Source organism: Protopterus annectens, chromosome 11.part0 (genome assembly GCF_019279795.1).
Source record: "Protopterus annectens isolate FY-2018-M chromosome 11.part0, PAN1.0, whole genome shotgun sequence".
NCBI lineage: Eukaryota > Metazoa > Chordata > Ceratodontiformes > Protopteridae > Protopterus > Protopterus annectens.
Window position 1 is genome coordinate 1,040,395,452 of NC_056745.1, and position 14,663 is coordinate 1,040,410,114.

Below are 14,663 nucleotides of genomic sequence, written 5' to 3' on the forward strand. Positions count from 1 at the left end.
TCAAGTGAGCTACGTCGAAAGCTTTACTTACAATGGTAGACATGTGGTGGTCAAAGTTAAGGTCATGGTCAACCTGTGATCCCAGGTCCCTTGCCACTTCATGGGTACTTAGGGTATTGTTATTGATTTGATAGTGTGAAGGGACATTGTTTGTGCCAAAGGGAATGATGATGCATTTCTTTGCATTCAGTTTGAGACCATGACTAATAGTTCAGTCGTTGGTCTGTATGAGACCATCGTGGAGTATATTAACATCATTTGGGATTCAGTGATTGCATCTAATTTGCAGTCGCCTGCAAACTTGGTCAGCCACAGCCCTTTAGTTTTGACCTGAACTTCTGAGAAGTATATACTAAACACCAGGGAGCCCAGGACTGACCCCTGTGGCACCCCACTGGTAACAGATCTGCTGGTTTTATATGGAGTCACCAACTTTGATAGTGTGTGTCCAATTTGTGAGCCATTTGGTAACCCATCTTACAACAAAGGGGCTTACATTCAGTTTGCTAAGTTTATTGATAATGCCTGAATGTGGGATTGTGCTGAAAGCTTTTGTCAAGTCGAGGTATGCTGTGTGCACAGGTTTGCCCTCATCAATGGCCTTGGTCACACTTTTTCAAAGAAATCTGTCAGATTTAACAGGCAGGATCTGCCCTTCATGAAGCCAAATTGGGTATGATCCAGGGTTTGGAGGTCACCTATGTCTTATTTATGAAGTCCATAATGATACCTTCCATGGCCTTTACAGATGCTATTGGTCAGGCTTATGGGTCTGTAATTCCCCAGGTCTTTTTCTAGGCCACCTTTGTGGAGGGGGATAACTAGCTGTTCTCCATTCTGCAGGAACAAAACCTGTGGTTAGGCTGTGATTGAAAAGGGTGCTCAGTGGTGATGCTGGTTCATATTTCAGCCTGTTTAGAAGACAGCCTGAGATGTCATCTGGTCCCGTAGAGGCCATGTTCTTTGCCTTGGATAGGGCTTTTAGTGCCTGCTGTTCAGATATGTAAGGTGGGGGAGGTTTGGGGGAGGGTTTGCTGCAAGTTAGGAGGGGATAAGGGAGTGAAACTTTTGCCAAACCTATTGACTAGCAGGTTCGCTATCTCTGTGGGGTCAGTGTGTGTGATACTGTTGACCACCAGTTCTGCACATGCTTGGGTCTTACCCTTTAGGTTACGTGCATAGTTGTAAAAGGCCTTATGGTTATCCTTGGCAGTACTTGCTAGGTTTCTCTCAAAGGAGCTCTTGGAGGATTTGGCAAGTTGTCTTATTTGAATGTTAAGACAGAGGATGGTGCTTTTCCATTGTTGGGTCCTTGTCTTTTTTTTCTTAGACGGCAACTTTTTGCATTTATTGTAGAGTTTGTTGATGCTGGAAGTCCATCATGGCAGCTTGATTTTACTTGGAGCTCTGGCTTTGATTCTGTCTGGTACATCCGAGTTTATACACTTATGCAAGTGATTGTACAGGACTTTAGAGTAAGTTTCAGCATAGCTGCCACTTTCAGCTGGGAGTGGGGCTTGGAATGCATTTCTACCCTCATCTAAGAGGGTATAGTTTGCCTATGTGAAGTGTTTTAGTCTGATTTCACCCTTTGTGAGTTGTGGTTTAGTGTCAGTTCAAAGGTGACTGGTTTGTGGTCAGTTTTAACTAATGATGGTCTAACAGTTGCAGCAGTGAACCTGTTTGACAAGTTGGTGAGGACCAGATCTAGAATGTTTGTTCCTGTTGTCGGAGTATGGTCAGTTTGCTCCAGGGCATTTGAATTCACAAAGTCAAGGAACTTTTGGGTTAGCGAGTTTGGGCTAGAATAGGTTTTCCAGTTGATGGTCAGATAATTGAAATCCCTCACAATCGGTGTGTTCACTAAATTTAGGTTAAGTAAGCTCTGTGGGTGTCGTGACCCATGGAGGGGGATTTTTAACTAGCTAAGACTTGAATGGGGATCTTATCCACCATAACCTGGACTTGGAGTAACTCCATGGAATTGTCCAGTCTAACTAGACTTGAGGTGAATTTAATTCTAATATAGATTGAAACACCATCTCCTTCGGTTTTCACACATTCATTTTGCGGTCTAAAGGTGTGGAAGGCATTGTAGCCTTGCAGGGCTGGGGTACTCTCTCAGGGCTTAAACCAGGTTTCTGCGACTGCACAGACATCTACATCTTCTAGTGACAGAAGTGCTTCCAGGGAGTGCAGTTTTTGGTTTAAGCTCCTAGCATTTAGCAGCATGACCCTTATTTTGTTCTCATTGGTTAATTTCATGTTGGTAATGTTTTCAAGGCTTTGTCTAATTTATTTAGTGAAAATGCATATAATGAAGTACTAAGTCTGTGTGAAGGGTGCAAAAATTCAAAAGATGAATATGTAATAGATTTGCTAACAGTCTGAGACAGCTGACTGAATGCAAGTGTCCCTTTTTAGGAGCATCCCAGGAGTCCTGTCTGGTGAAGTTACTTGGCAGCATCACAAAGAAGACATATCAAGGCTGAGGAGATCAAACCTTGTACTACGGGAAGCATCTCATTAACCTCTCACAGCCTTGCTCATGTGCAGTAAGTGCTAGACAACTGTTGTAGCGCAGACTGCATTTCACACCTGTGTGCCAAAAAAACACGCTGAATTAAAAAAAAATTCATAGTTAAAATATTAACAGTAAACTCCTAGACTTCATGCTGTCCAATTTGTTCACAGCTACTGATAAGCACAATGACAGCATTAAGGAAACAAAGGATAACACCCAAAGAACAGGATTCAAATGATGATCCTCCTGTTTACTACAGTTTCCTTCCTTTTTGCAGTTGTTCCAGAGCACTCTCTGGTTAAGTGACTTGTTCAAGGATTTGGCATAAATATAAAGCAAAATCAAATATGTTCTGCAAAACTAGAGACAGACAGGAGCAGAGTGACTTACTGAAAAAAAGGGTCTGGCAGTTGGATTAAGGCTCTTGCCTCCTGTACGTAAGCTGCAGGTTTTGACTCCGTGCAAGTCAGTTAACTAATTGTGGCTTATTACACACACACACACACACACACACACACACACACACACACACACACACACACACACACACACACACATATCCACACACCTGTACAGAGAAGCCTTTGCCATTTCGAAAAATACTGTTTGGGGAAACCTGCTGCAAAATAGAAAAAAACATTTGGCATGCTGACCTACCTGCCATTTGTAAAACTTCACCATCTGAATACAGAAACCTACAGGGAAAAGGAACTTCTGTTTTGTGTGCTCTTTCAGATTAGGCTGGAAGTCTGTGTGCCACGCCAGTAGTATCTTTCATTGGCTGATGCTTTAAGCCAGTGAGAACTGGAGCTGGTACATGCAGAACAAAAAGTAAGAGTCGAAAGCAGGAAAATAAATCAGAGAGCAGTATTTTTCTTTCTCTTAATGTTAAAATTGTCTTTTAAAAAAAAAAAAAAAATTTAATTATATACAACCAGGCTCCTGATTAGCACCAGGCCTTAGGCAGCCACTTATGTCACCTACTGCTGGACCTGGCACGGTTTACAACCGTAAGTATCACTTTGGCACTTACTTCTTTACTGTTCAGTACAAAGTCATCTTTACAGTTGTAGCATTCATTGTGTTCTAGGCCTTAATCTGCATTTTATAAGTCACAATAAATATTAATTCTGTAAAGTTATATGACACTCCCGGTCAACAAATATAAATAAATAAATAAATAAAATAAAAATGTATTTATATGTGTGTGTGTGTGTAAATAATAGTGCTAGCAGCATTTTTCTCATCCAGCAGTGAACTTCCTATGAAGCAAAGCAGTTGCTGTATTGTTTGGTTGTTGAGATATTTACAGAAATATGAAAATTACGACAATATGAACAGTCAGTATATGAGCATCCCTTAACATGTCTTTAGCTGCAATAGACAGAGCTCAGATATCAGTATATTTGTGTTGCTACCATGTAACCTTTTAAGATGAAAATTTTAAGTGGCTTGTACGTAACAAGGTTGCACAGTTAATATAAATAATGAACAGACAATTCTGGATGCCTAGATTCATCACATGGAGGATCCAAGAGAAACAGCTGGCGGTGGTAATGATTCCATTTTCTGATTTTTGAAGAACATTTACTGTTGCAAAAGACTAGTTGTATACACTGTATATCATGTACATAGTTGTGTGTTCTACTATAACTTTATAGTGTCGACAGCATTTATTTATCTTTTCAGGTTCATTTAAAATCAGAGGAGTGGCTAACCAGTTTGCCGGAAGACCCAGAGGAGGCCAGTTTGTTACAATGTCTGCAGGAAACTACGGGAAAGCATTTGCTTATGCTTTGAAAGAGTACAGTAGTAAAGGAAAAGTTGTAATGCCAGAAACAGCTCCATCATCCAGGGCTGCTATAATTGCTGTGAGCATTTTTCTTAATCAATATTTTATTTATAAATGTAGAGAATTTTCTCCTTAATGCTCTGTTTTGGTTAGCAGCACGTCACATTAATAGTAAGTGATCCTTTGTGACTAGATCTTCCCAGTACAGTTTATGAATAACTAGTTTAGGGTGTCTTTTCTGGTCCATCTAGGTTATTTATCTTTTCATTCAAGATCATTGATGGGCTGAACATAGAGTAATTTGTAAACAATACAGGCCAAGAAGGTGGCACAGTTGGTTAAACAAAATGCTTGCAGGTTTACATAAGAGATCCTGAAACCAGAATACAGTTAATTTAGTTTGTTACTGTCCTGAATATGATTGTAGATTGTTCCAGACCTTAAGGGATACAAGAGAGAAGGAATGTCCCCCCTACTATGCGATCCCACACTCAGAGGCATTAAATTAGGCACTGGCCAGTTGTGATATCTCATTCACTCTGGATCAGCTCAGGAAATGCTGACTGCTTATGTCCACCACAGGAACAATAAATAATGCAACCTGAGCTCTTTTTCAGATAATTAATTTGTAATCCATTTGTAATGCCATACAGAAAATAAATGTTTATACCTCTTTAACCATAAGTGCTAGACTAAAAATGTAAATGCAAAAGTTGTTCAGTGGACACCGATCATTTCAACGTTGTAAATGTTGATAGTGTGCATCTAAGTAATTATTAAATATTTGCCAAGGAATGCTGATGTTATGCATATTTTTTTTACCTTTTTGGTAAAACAAATTGCAATATCTTGGTGAACGTACCACGTAGAATCATGTAATTTGTAATTAATTTGTTCGTGTGAATGTCAGCTTTAAAGTGATACCTTAACCTTTAGTGTGCAATGCTCCTTAACTGAGATATTCTCAGAGATATAATTGATGTCACATTTCTCATAATCTGATAATTAAACAAAGCATAATATCTCATCACTTGTAACAGACAGAGACTACCTATCCGTGTACAAGTTGTGTGGATTAGTGTCAGCTTCAAAGTGATGCATCATGTGTGCTGTCACCTTGCTCCCTTGCAAAAATATGGGCATAATAATGAGAAATATCATAATTTCCATAATTTGATTTCTTTCCTTGTCATAGATGAGCATTAATTTTTGCAGAAAGTTGATGTTTGTTTGTTCTGCTGTGAATATTACACTTCCCTGACACTGCCTTACTTCCTTGCACACACATTCACAGAAATCTGGCAAATATATTAATTGTCATATTCCTACAAGCAAACCGGGATATCTGACCATGTATGATACTCGCAATTCATATTATTACATGAAGTTGTACATTTTGATAGTGGCTTCAAAAGGCTACCTCACTTATCACCTTGCCATCGTTCCTAGCAGAGTTATTTACCAAAATATGAAGAAATGTAATACTTTTCATAACCTAAATTATAAACTGTGATATCTGTACATGTTTACAGCATACAGATACAGTACTTTTACCATTTTGTAAGTACTAATACTGTCTTCAGAATGAGATCTTACTTAGCATGTTGACATGCTCCCTAACAAATTTATTTACCAAAATATGAAAATCTATCCTTTTCATAGCCTAAGTCATAAACAAACTTGATATATGTACATGTGTATATCATACAGTTAGTTCTTTTACCATTCTAAAATGAGGTTTTACTCCGCATGTTGACAAGTTCCGTAGTAGATGTCAAAATATTAAAATTATCCTAATTTTCATAACCTGAGTCATAACTTAGTATATCTGTACATATAAGTACAGCATACAATTGCAGTTGTTTTACTGTATTATAAGTAGTGGAAAAGGTTTTCATAAATGTTAATAAAGTTTTTACTTACCATAGTGATCCTACTTTGTAGTTGTTTTCCATCCTTTGTCACTTGGTGCATGTTACCAGTATATCATGCATTGCTGCCATCATGCCATTGTGCAGATCAGTCAAGAACAGGTCAATGCCACCTTCATTTAGGTGAACTCCATCAATTCTGAAAAGGTGAACATCTTCTGCAGTGATGCTGTTATGGCTGATTGTTGGTCTACCGACCCTGTACATCAAGCAATGCATGAACCCATTCTGTAACTGTATGGCCTTGTGCTATGCCCATTGGCTGTTTGCATTTCTCCAGTTCTGGCAAGGAATTATGTCAGACCACACAAATGACATTGTGGCCACCACAACTGCATGTGTTCAAAAATCACCTTGATTTGAAACCCGAGGTCTCCAAGTGGATGAGTGATGACATCATTCCCTCCATTGTGCAACACAAAAATGTTAGGCTCAGGGTAGATGGAACACTTCTCCTCTTCCAGCAACTGCAGGAGTACACCCCAATGTATACCTCATCTTGCAATCCAGTGTACCTTCATGCTAGATGTGGGGAAGCTCAAGTTGTAGTATTCATCACTTCTGGAGGCATGGCTGGCAGCCCAGTGAACATAGGAATGGCCACACACTCACACTCTCACTTGTCGTTCCCTGCTCTTGAAACCATGTCTCTGTCACAAGGTAGAAGCACCTGCACAGAGAGGAAATGCAAATATGTCACTGGTGATGTTTGAGAGATTTATTGGATTACTACATACAACTTCAGCATGACTCACATTGACATAAACCAAAATCTTGCATATGCATACATCAATGGATAACTACTTTTAGTAATGTGAATAAGTGGCAGCTGCTTAGAGTTTTACCTGACAAGTGATAATGACTCAGTGTTGTACTGCACTGCACATATTGTAAATTAAATAATGTGATATTGACTCACATGTCATTACTGTAAGGTTCTGCATGCTCAGACAAAGGTGATAATTGCTGCACATAACCTATTGAGTAGACATTCATTACATTTCTGGTGCAGGTGTAATGTAAGACTGAGTCATTACCATCTGTTAAGAAAACACCTGAGTAATTCAGTAAAAGTAATATAGTCCCCAAAGTATCTGGTTGATCACATTACTGCAAAATTAGTTCTCATCTGAACTGCCCACGCAAATGACAAAGCCAGCCCCCCCCCCCCAAAAAAAAAAAAACTATGTGGTATGGTAGGAAACTGATAAAACCAGAATCAATATAAAATGCAGTTTTTAACTACAGACCAGAGGAAACAGGGAAATATGAATGCCTGTACACGATCAAATAAGAGAGTGAAGTGGTTATCTTGAAGAGGAAGGATAGACAGCAGGAGGATGATGCAAAAGCAGCAGAATGTAGGGGTAACTGCTTTCTGAATCAACAAAACTACTATTTGTGTACTTGTGTCTAGGTGTTTGCTGACTTCTGGGGTATTTTGGACTGAGATCAATAAAGATAATTGGAATTCTATGTCACAATTAAAAGAACAGATATCGTAACTTCTTATGCAACTGTATTGTAACAGTAGATTCGTAGTGGTCACTGTTGCAGTACTACTGACAAAGGGATATCCTTATCTATCTAGTGTTTGAGTTTTTCATCTTCTTTCCACCAATTTGTGGCATCTTTACTAGCTGGTGCCTGTTATAATCTCCTGTTTCCCCTTTAAAGTCTACAGTTCAGTTTACTTTTTCTGTCTTCGTAGTTATCAATATCTTTCACGTTGCATTTTATCTAGTCTCATATTATTGCCAACTCACATCCATTGTTTTAATAAAGTCTTATCCAGTAGTCGGGTATATCTGACTAGTCTCATATTATTGCCAACTCACATCCATTGTTTTAATAAAGTCTTATCCAGTAGTCGGGTATATCTGTAGCATAATCCCTTTACAATGTTGTTTATAGTCACGTTTTGTATGAAGTAGCTAAAGTTCCTTTTACTAGAAAAGGTGTAAGATAACCATTCCTTTGATTAGATTACCATAATTTCATAACTTCACATTCAAGTGAGTTCTTCCCTTGTGAGCTCCTTCATCACAACTAGTCTCTTAACTTAATCTTTGTGCTCATTTCACACTCTCAGTAAAGATTCTTCTATTCCTGTCATCATTTATCCTTATATTCATTTTATTTTAAATTTCATTTTAATGTATTTCTCCATTCCATATTTGATAATCTCTTTTTTCTCCAAATTTCTAAGCAACCAGTCCCTAGCACTAAAGATCCTCGCATTTAGTTCTTTAGTCCTGTATTATTCCATAACCCTTCTCATAGCTCCAGTCTCTCAGCCATATATTGAGCTCTATAATTCTGTTTCACTCCCGTATTTCTGAACAGATTTTAGTACGTACCTTAGAGAAGGTTGCTTGCTTCTGGTAACACCTCCTATAAATTGCTGAGTGCTTTGCACATAAACTACATTAACTGCCACAACATTTTCATAAACCTGCATGCACTATTATAAGAGAAGCCAACATAATTGTAACTCCTTTTAACAGGGTATTATTTGTTTAGCCCAAATAGCTCCTGATGTATTCACTACTAAAATAAAGCTCTTCCTTTCTTCCCTGCTTTGCCTAACACTTTTTCCTACGTTTTCCATCCTACACACACACACACACACACACACACACACACACACACACACACACACACACACTGATCTTGAAAGACTCTTTAGTGACTGTCTTCTCCGTTAGAAAGATTTTCAGAATAAAAAGCCTTCATGTATGGGGAGGCTTAATCGATTTCCTGTAACAGCAGTGGCATTCTTCTTTGATGCCTGCAGTGGTCTCAGACCTTTCAGTTAATCAGTCCATGCACATCCATTTTTTTTTTACTTTGACTAACTGAACAAAGGAAAAAGGATAGTGGTCTTCATGAATGTGCAAATAAAACTCTGATATTATACTGAAAGAGCAAGATACAACACTAATCCACTATTTTGCCTCCTTCGTGCCAAAGAAACAGAACTGACTGCTGTAATGACTTTTATGTAGAAGTCTATAATTGATATTCATTAAGAACCACTTAAGACTTTCCCTAACCGGGAAAACCCGAAAGTCTTAATTTGGTATTGTAGAATTACAGTTCATTTTTAGGTCAGTAGAGGGCAGCAGAGTACTATAAATACTTTGTATTTATTATTAAAAATAAAAAAAAGAGAAAACACTGCAGGGGTAAAGTACCTCCAAACAAAACACTGTATGAAAAAACTTGTAAAGAAATGGTAGGTACCCCATGACAATCGAAGCAAACCTCTAAAGTCAGTTGAAAAATGTACTTCTTTATTCCAACAAAAAAGTAAGCGCTTTTGCGTTTCCAAGGACGCTTCTTCAGACTTTAAAACAGTTACAAAGCATTCAAAATCCCTTTAAATACCATTTTCTTTTCAGCAAAAGCCAATGAAAAGGCTAATAAAAATCACGATAGGCACTCCTAAAAAATTTTCTAGAAAACTAATGCTATACATACCCAACCCCAAAAATATGAACATTGCTGGTGTGAATGACCTGAGACGTACCTCCCTGGACTACATGAAAAGAGACATAGAGGAGCTCTCTGAGCATGTAACCCAGGCCGGTATGACCCTGACCTTGAGTAGCATCTTACCCTCACCAAGAATGATGCCACAATATGAAGACAAGATGATCAATTTCAACAATTGGCTTAAGTGTTGGTGTCATTCAAAGGGGATCCAATGCCTGTCAGCCTGGGATGACATGCTCGACAAGCCACGATGCTTCGCTAGGGACGGCTTGCACCTGTCACCCCTGGGCTTTCGGATATTGGCAAAGGCTCTTGCTACCCCCATAGTGCCTTTTTAGGCAAGGCTCAAAAGACAAACCCACCTCCATAGGTATCACAAGGGATAAGAAACTAAGAGTAATGCTACTCAACGCCAGAAGTCTAAACCTCAAGATGCACGCTCGAAACTCTCCTTAGCATGGAGAACATCGATATCTGTGCAGTAACAGAAACCTGGTTCAAGGCTCCCGAGAGCACCCCAGCACTACCAGGTTATACCTCATACCATGCTTTTCGCCCCAAAACTTGGACGAACCACAAAAGGAGGGGGAGTATCAATATTCGTCAAAGATACCCACACCTCCAGGTTGGTGGCACAGCACGAAGCATCAGAGACTATCCATGTGCAACTAACTGTGGGTAAAACTGCCTTCCAGTTTATAGCCTGCTACAGACCACCCTCCCAAACACAGGAACCCCACTTGGCCTTCCCGAGAATACTGGAAAATATGAAGGTCTCTCCAAACACCACTATATTGGGTGACTTCAACTACCCAAACATAGACTGGGAGCATTACTCTAGCTCCAACACCCTAGCCCAAAGGTTCCTAGAATTTATAAACTCAAATGCTATGGAACAACTTGTTACCACTCCCACAAGAGGGGAAAACATACTGGACCTGATCATCACCAACATGGGGACACTATGCTCCAGACCAGAAGTGTATCCCTCACTGGTAAGATCAGACCATAAACTAATCTCACTGGATATTCACATCCTGACCCCACCCCTGCCCAGAAAACCACAGTGAAAAACTTCTCTAAAGCAAATTTCACACGCCTCAAAACCGAGGCGAAATCCTTCAAAGCCCCCGGGCCTGTGGAAAATACGGCCCAGACCGCAGAATCCTTTATAAACGCATTCTATGAACACCTTCAGGAATGCATGGATCATGCAATCCCAAATAAAACCAAGACCCAATCCTCTAAAGGCAGACGTCCTGTCTGGTGGACCCCAGCCATAAACAAACTATACAATAGAAGGAGGAAGCTACTACATGATAGAGCAAAATCCCAAAAAGGGAAGGCATCTCTGATCAGTATTAGCAAAAAACTATGGGCACTCGTAAAATCGTCAAAGCTATGGAAAGGATCATCATGGACCTCATAAATAGAGATATTGGGGACCTACAGACACTGGATCCTACCCAGTTTGGCTTTGTTAAGGGCAGATCCTGCCTCTTAAACCTGGTCAATTTCTTTGAAACAGTCACCAAGGCCATTGACGAGGGGAAGGTGGTCCACACAGCCTACCTGGACCTTGCAAAAGCCTTCGATACAATACCCCACTTGGGCATTATAGATAAGCTCACCAGCTTAAATATAAACCCCTATGTCACTAGATGGGTTGCAAACTGGCTCAAGGACAGAACCCACATGGTTAGAATTGCTGGAGCCATGTCAGACTCCAAACCAGTTACAAGTGGCGTCCCACAAGGCTCAGTCCTGGGACCTCTCTTGTTCGGTATATATTTCTCAGCGGTACAGGCCAACACGGAAGGACTGTGGCTGACCAAGTTCGCAGATGACTGCAAACTGGGCGCCATAATCAACTCTCCAGCCGACACAAGCATCCTCCAAAAGGGCCTCATAGAAACAGACAACTGGTGCCAGAGCCATGGCCTCAAGCTAAACGCCAAAAAGTGTATAGTCATCCCCTTTGGCAAAAACAAAGTGCCCACAAATTACCACATAGGTGGTAATCCATTAAGTACAGAAGAAGTCATTAGGGACCTGGGGACCCAAGTTGATAGCAATCTCTCATTTGACAACCACGTGGCCAAAGTGGTTAGAAAAACATTTTATATAGCCCACCTAATCATGAAGGGATTCACATCTAGATCAGTGGAGATCATCGTACCTCTTTACTCATCCCTCATCAGGCCCATAATTGAGTACAATGCCCCTTTTGGGATGTACCTTACCAGACACCTGCAGCAACTGGAAAGACCCCAAAAGTACCTCACCAAGAGGATCAAAGGGCTCAAACAGATGCCATATGCTGCCCGGTTAAAGAAACTCCAGCTCTACTCAGTGGCATACCGCCTGCTCAGACGTATAAAGCCATGTCCAACCCGGAATTAATGGACATGCTGCACCTCAGAAAATCCAAATCCCATCGAGCTACGAGCTCGAGAGACTTGAACCTCAGCACTGAAATAAATAGGACATGCTGGAGGGACAGATTCATAACCCAGAGGCTCCCTTCACTCTGGAATAAAATCCCAGTCCAGGTTAGGCAGAGTCCCACATTGACTCTCTTCAAGAGGAATCTTGATGAGTGGATGGGAGATCGTAGGTTTACCCCGGCTATCACTTCTGTATCACTGTTAGACAGAGGCACAGTATACTAACCTCAAAAGGGCATAGCAAAATTAATTTAAAATGGGTGGCGAAAGCCAAACACACTCTGGCTAGGCTTATAAGTGCCCTAGGGCAGATAGCCTAGTATGAACCTATGAACCTATTATATATATATATATATATATATATATATATATATATATATATATATATGGGTCTACTTTAAAAGACCGAAACGACGATTCCCGACCCGCTGAAAACGAAGACCAAACGACCGACAGGTAAGTTTATCGAAAGGGTGATTTGCCGACAGCGGAAAGACCGACAAGGGTAATGTGTGATCCCGACTTGGTAAGTGTGCGACAGTGACGGAGTTAGGAGCGGTCAGGTAAGTGTGTGATATTGTGGGATTTTGGGTTAGGCTGTGGGAAAGGTGAGTGTGTGTTAGTGTCGGAGTTGGGGTTCGGGTAAGGTAAGTGTGTGATAGTGAGGGACTGTAGTTTAGGGACGGGTTAAGTGAGTTAGGTTTAGAGTGCAGGTAGGGTGTGTGTGCGATAGTGACAGGCTTTATGTTTTTGGGTGGGTTAAGTGAGTTAGGGTTAGGGTGCAGGTAGGTGAAGTGTGCGATAGTGTCGGACCTTGGGGTTAGGGGTGGGTTAAGTGAGTTAGGGTTAGGGTGCAGGTAGGGTGAGTGTGCGATAGTGTCGGACCTTAGGGTTAGGTTTGGGTTAGGGCTAGTGGGTATGCTATGTAGTGTAATGTGTTGTTTACATTCGGTGTGTTCGGTGTTTTGCGTTGTCAGTTATGTGTGTTGTCGGTTATCTGGTCTCGGTGATTTGTGTGTCGGCGAACTGGCGTGTCGGTCTTTCAAAGTAGACCCATATATATATATATATATATATATATATATATATATATATATATATATATATATATAAAGCTGTATATGAAAAGACATATGAAAAACACCATTAAAATCCAACAATAACATGTATATATGCGTGCTTATTTGAAAATTCCCATGTATACATAGTATAATTCCTAAAACTTGTAATTAATGGCATAAAAACATCAATAACGTGGCAATATGTTATTTATCATATACTTCATAGATAGTTTATGCTGATGTACCACTGGAGAAAATGTATTCACTTACTTCTAAAAGTAATTGCGCCACTGAAAGTTAGTGCTTCAAAGGTCGATCAAGCAGAAAAGGCTTTAATGAAACCCTGTCATTCAAGCCATGTCCTCTGTCAGCCTGTAACCTGATTATCCACTTCCCCTCCTCTTTTTCTGTATAATTACCAATGTTACCTAGTCTTTCTATGGCATATATAAATTCTAATGCCAGAAACTTACTATGTGTTGTATAATTTCGTAGGACATGTTTAGCTAAAACGTTGCCTTCATTCTCCCTCCTCATATGTCTTTTCATATGTTTTTTCATATGCAGCTTTATATATTCTTTATATATATATGTTCATATTTTTGGAGTTGGTTATGTATAGCATTAGTTTTCTAGAAAATTTTTAGGAGTGCCTATCATGTGATTTTTATTAGCCTTTTCATTGGCTTTTGCTGAAAAGAAAATGGTATTTAAAGGGATTTGGAATGCTTTGTAACTGTTTTAAAGTCTGAAGAAGCGTCCTTGGAAACACGAAAGCGCTTACTTTTTGTTGGAATAAAGAAGTACATTTTTCAACTGACTTTAGAGGTTTGCTTCAATTGTATTTATTATTAACAGAGTATATAAGAAAAATTTTTATACAGATCCAATTCTCTTCTTTTTTCTTTTTATGACCTATTTTATAACATTTGTTTAAACCATCAAACGATAAACCATTCAGTCACTCGTTGTTTTTATGGTGGAAATATATTGGGTTTGTAGTTTGTTTAAATAAGGTGATTTTAACCAGATATATGATAAAGGGAAGTTCAATTTAAGTAGTAAGTCATGTTTTATAATTGTTGCTAATATAAAAGGAGGGAATTGCTATGAGAATAATGTTTTCTGAGGAAGTCTCAGTATTGTAAGGGGCGAAAAATGCGGTGAATAAAGTGTTTTAAAGGAACTGTGGAAGTGTGTTCGTGCTTTGCTGGTTCATTAGTGAAATACTTGCTTTTTGGTTGTGGTCAGTATCTGCATGTCCGACAATGTTGATTTACTAATGTTCTAGTTGGCACTGTTGTGCTCTTTTCACTGTCTCCATTTGTTTGGTTAACTACATGAATATGACTGCCAATGCTTGCATGATGTCTAGGGCCAATGAAACAATGCAGGCTAAAGTTTTTGATT

The 14,663-nt window shown here is 39.6% G+C and overlaps 1 protein-coding gene across 2 annotated transcripts in view; it reads left to right on the top strand.

Moving 5' to 3' along the window:
- The window catches only part of SRR (serine racemase), a 168,397-nt gene that overhangs the window by 27,047 nt on the left and 126,687 nt on the right, over positions 1–14,663 (top strand). For both annotated transcript variants that reach the window (XM_044088387.1, XM_044088388.1), the window contains exon 3: positions 4,214–4,395. In XM_044088387.1, the coding sequence (XP_043944322.1) occupies positions 4,214–4,395 (182 nt within the window). The remainder of the gene's footprint in view (positions 1–4,213; positions 4,396–14,663) is intronic.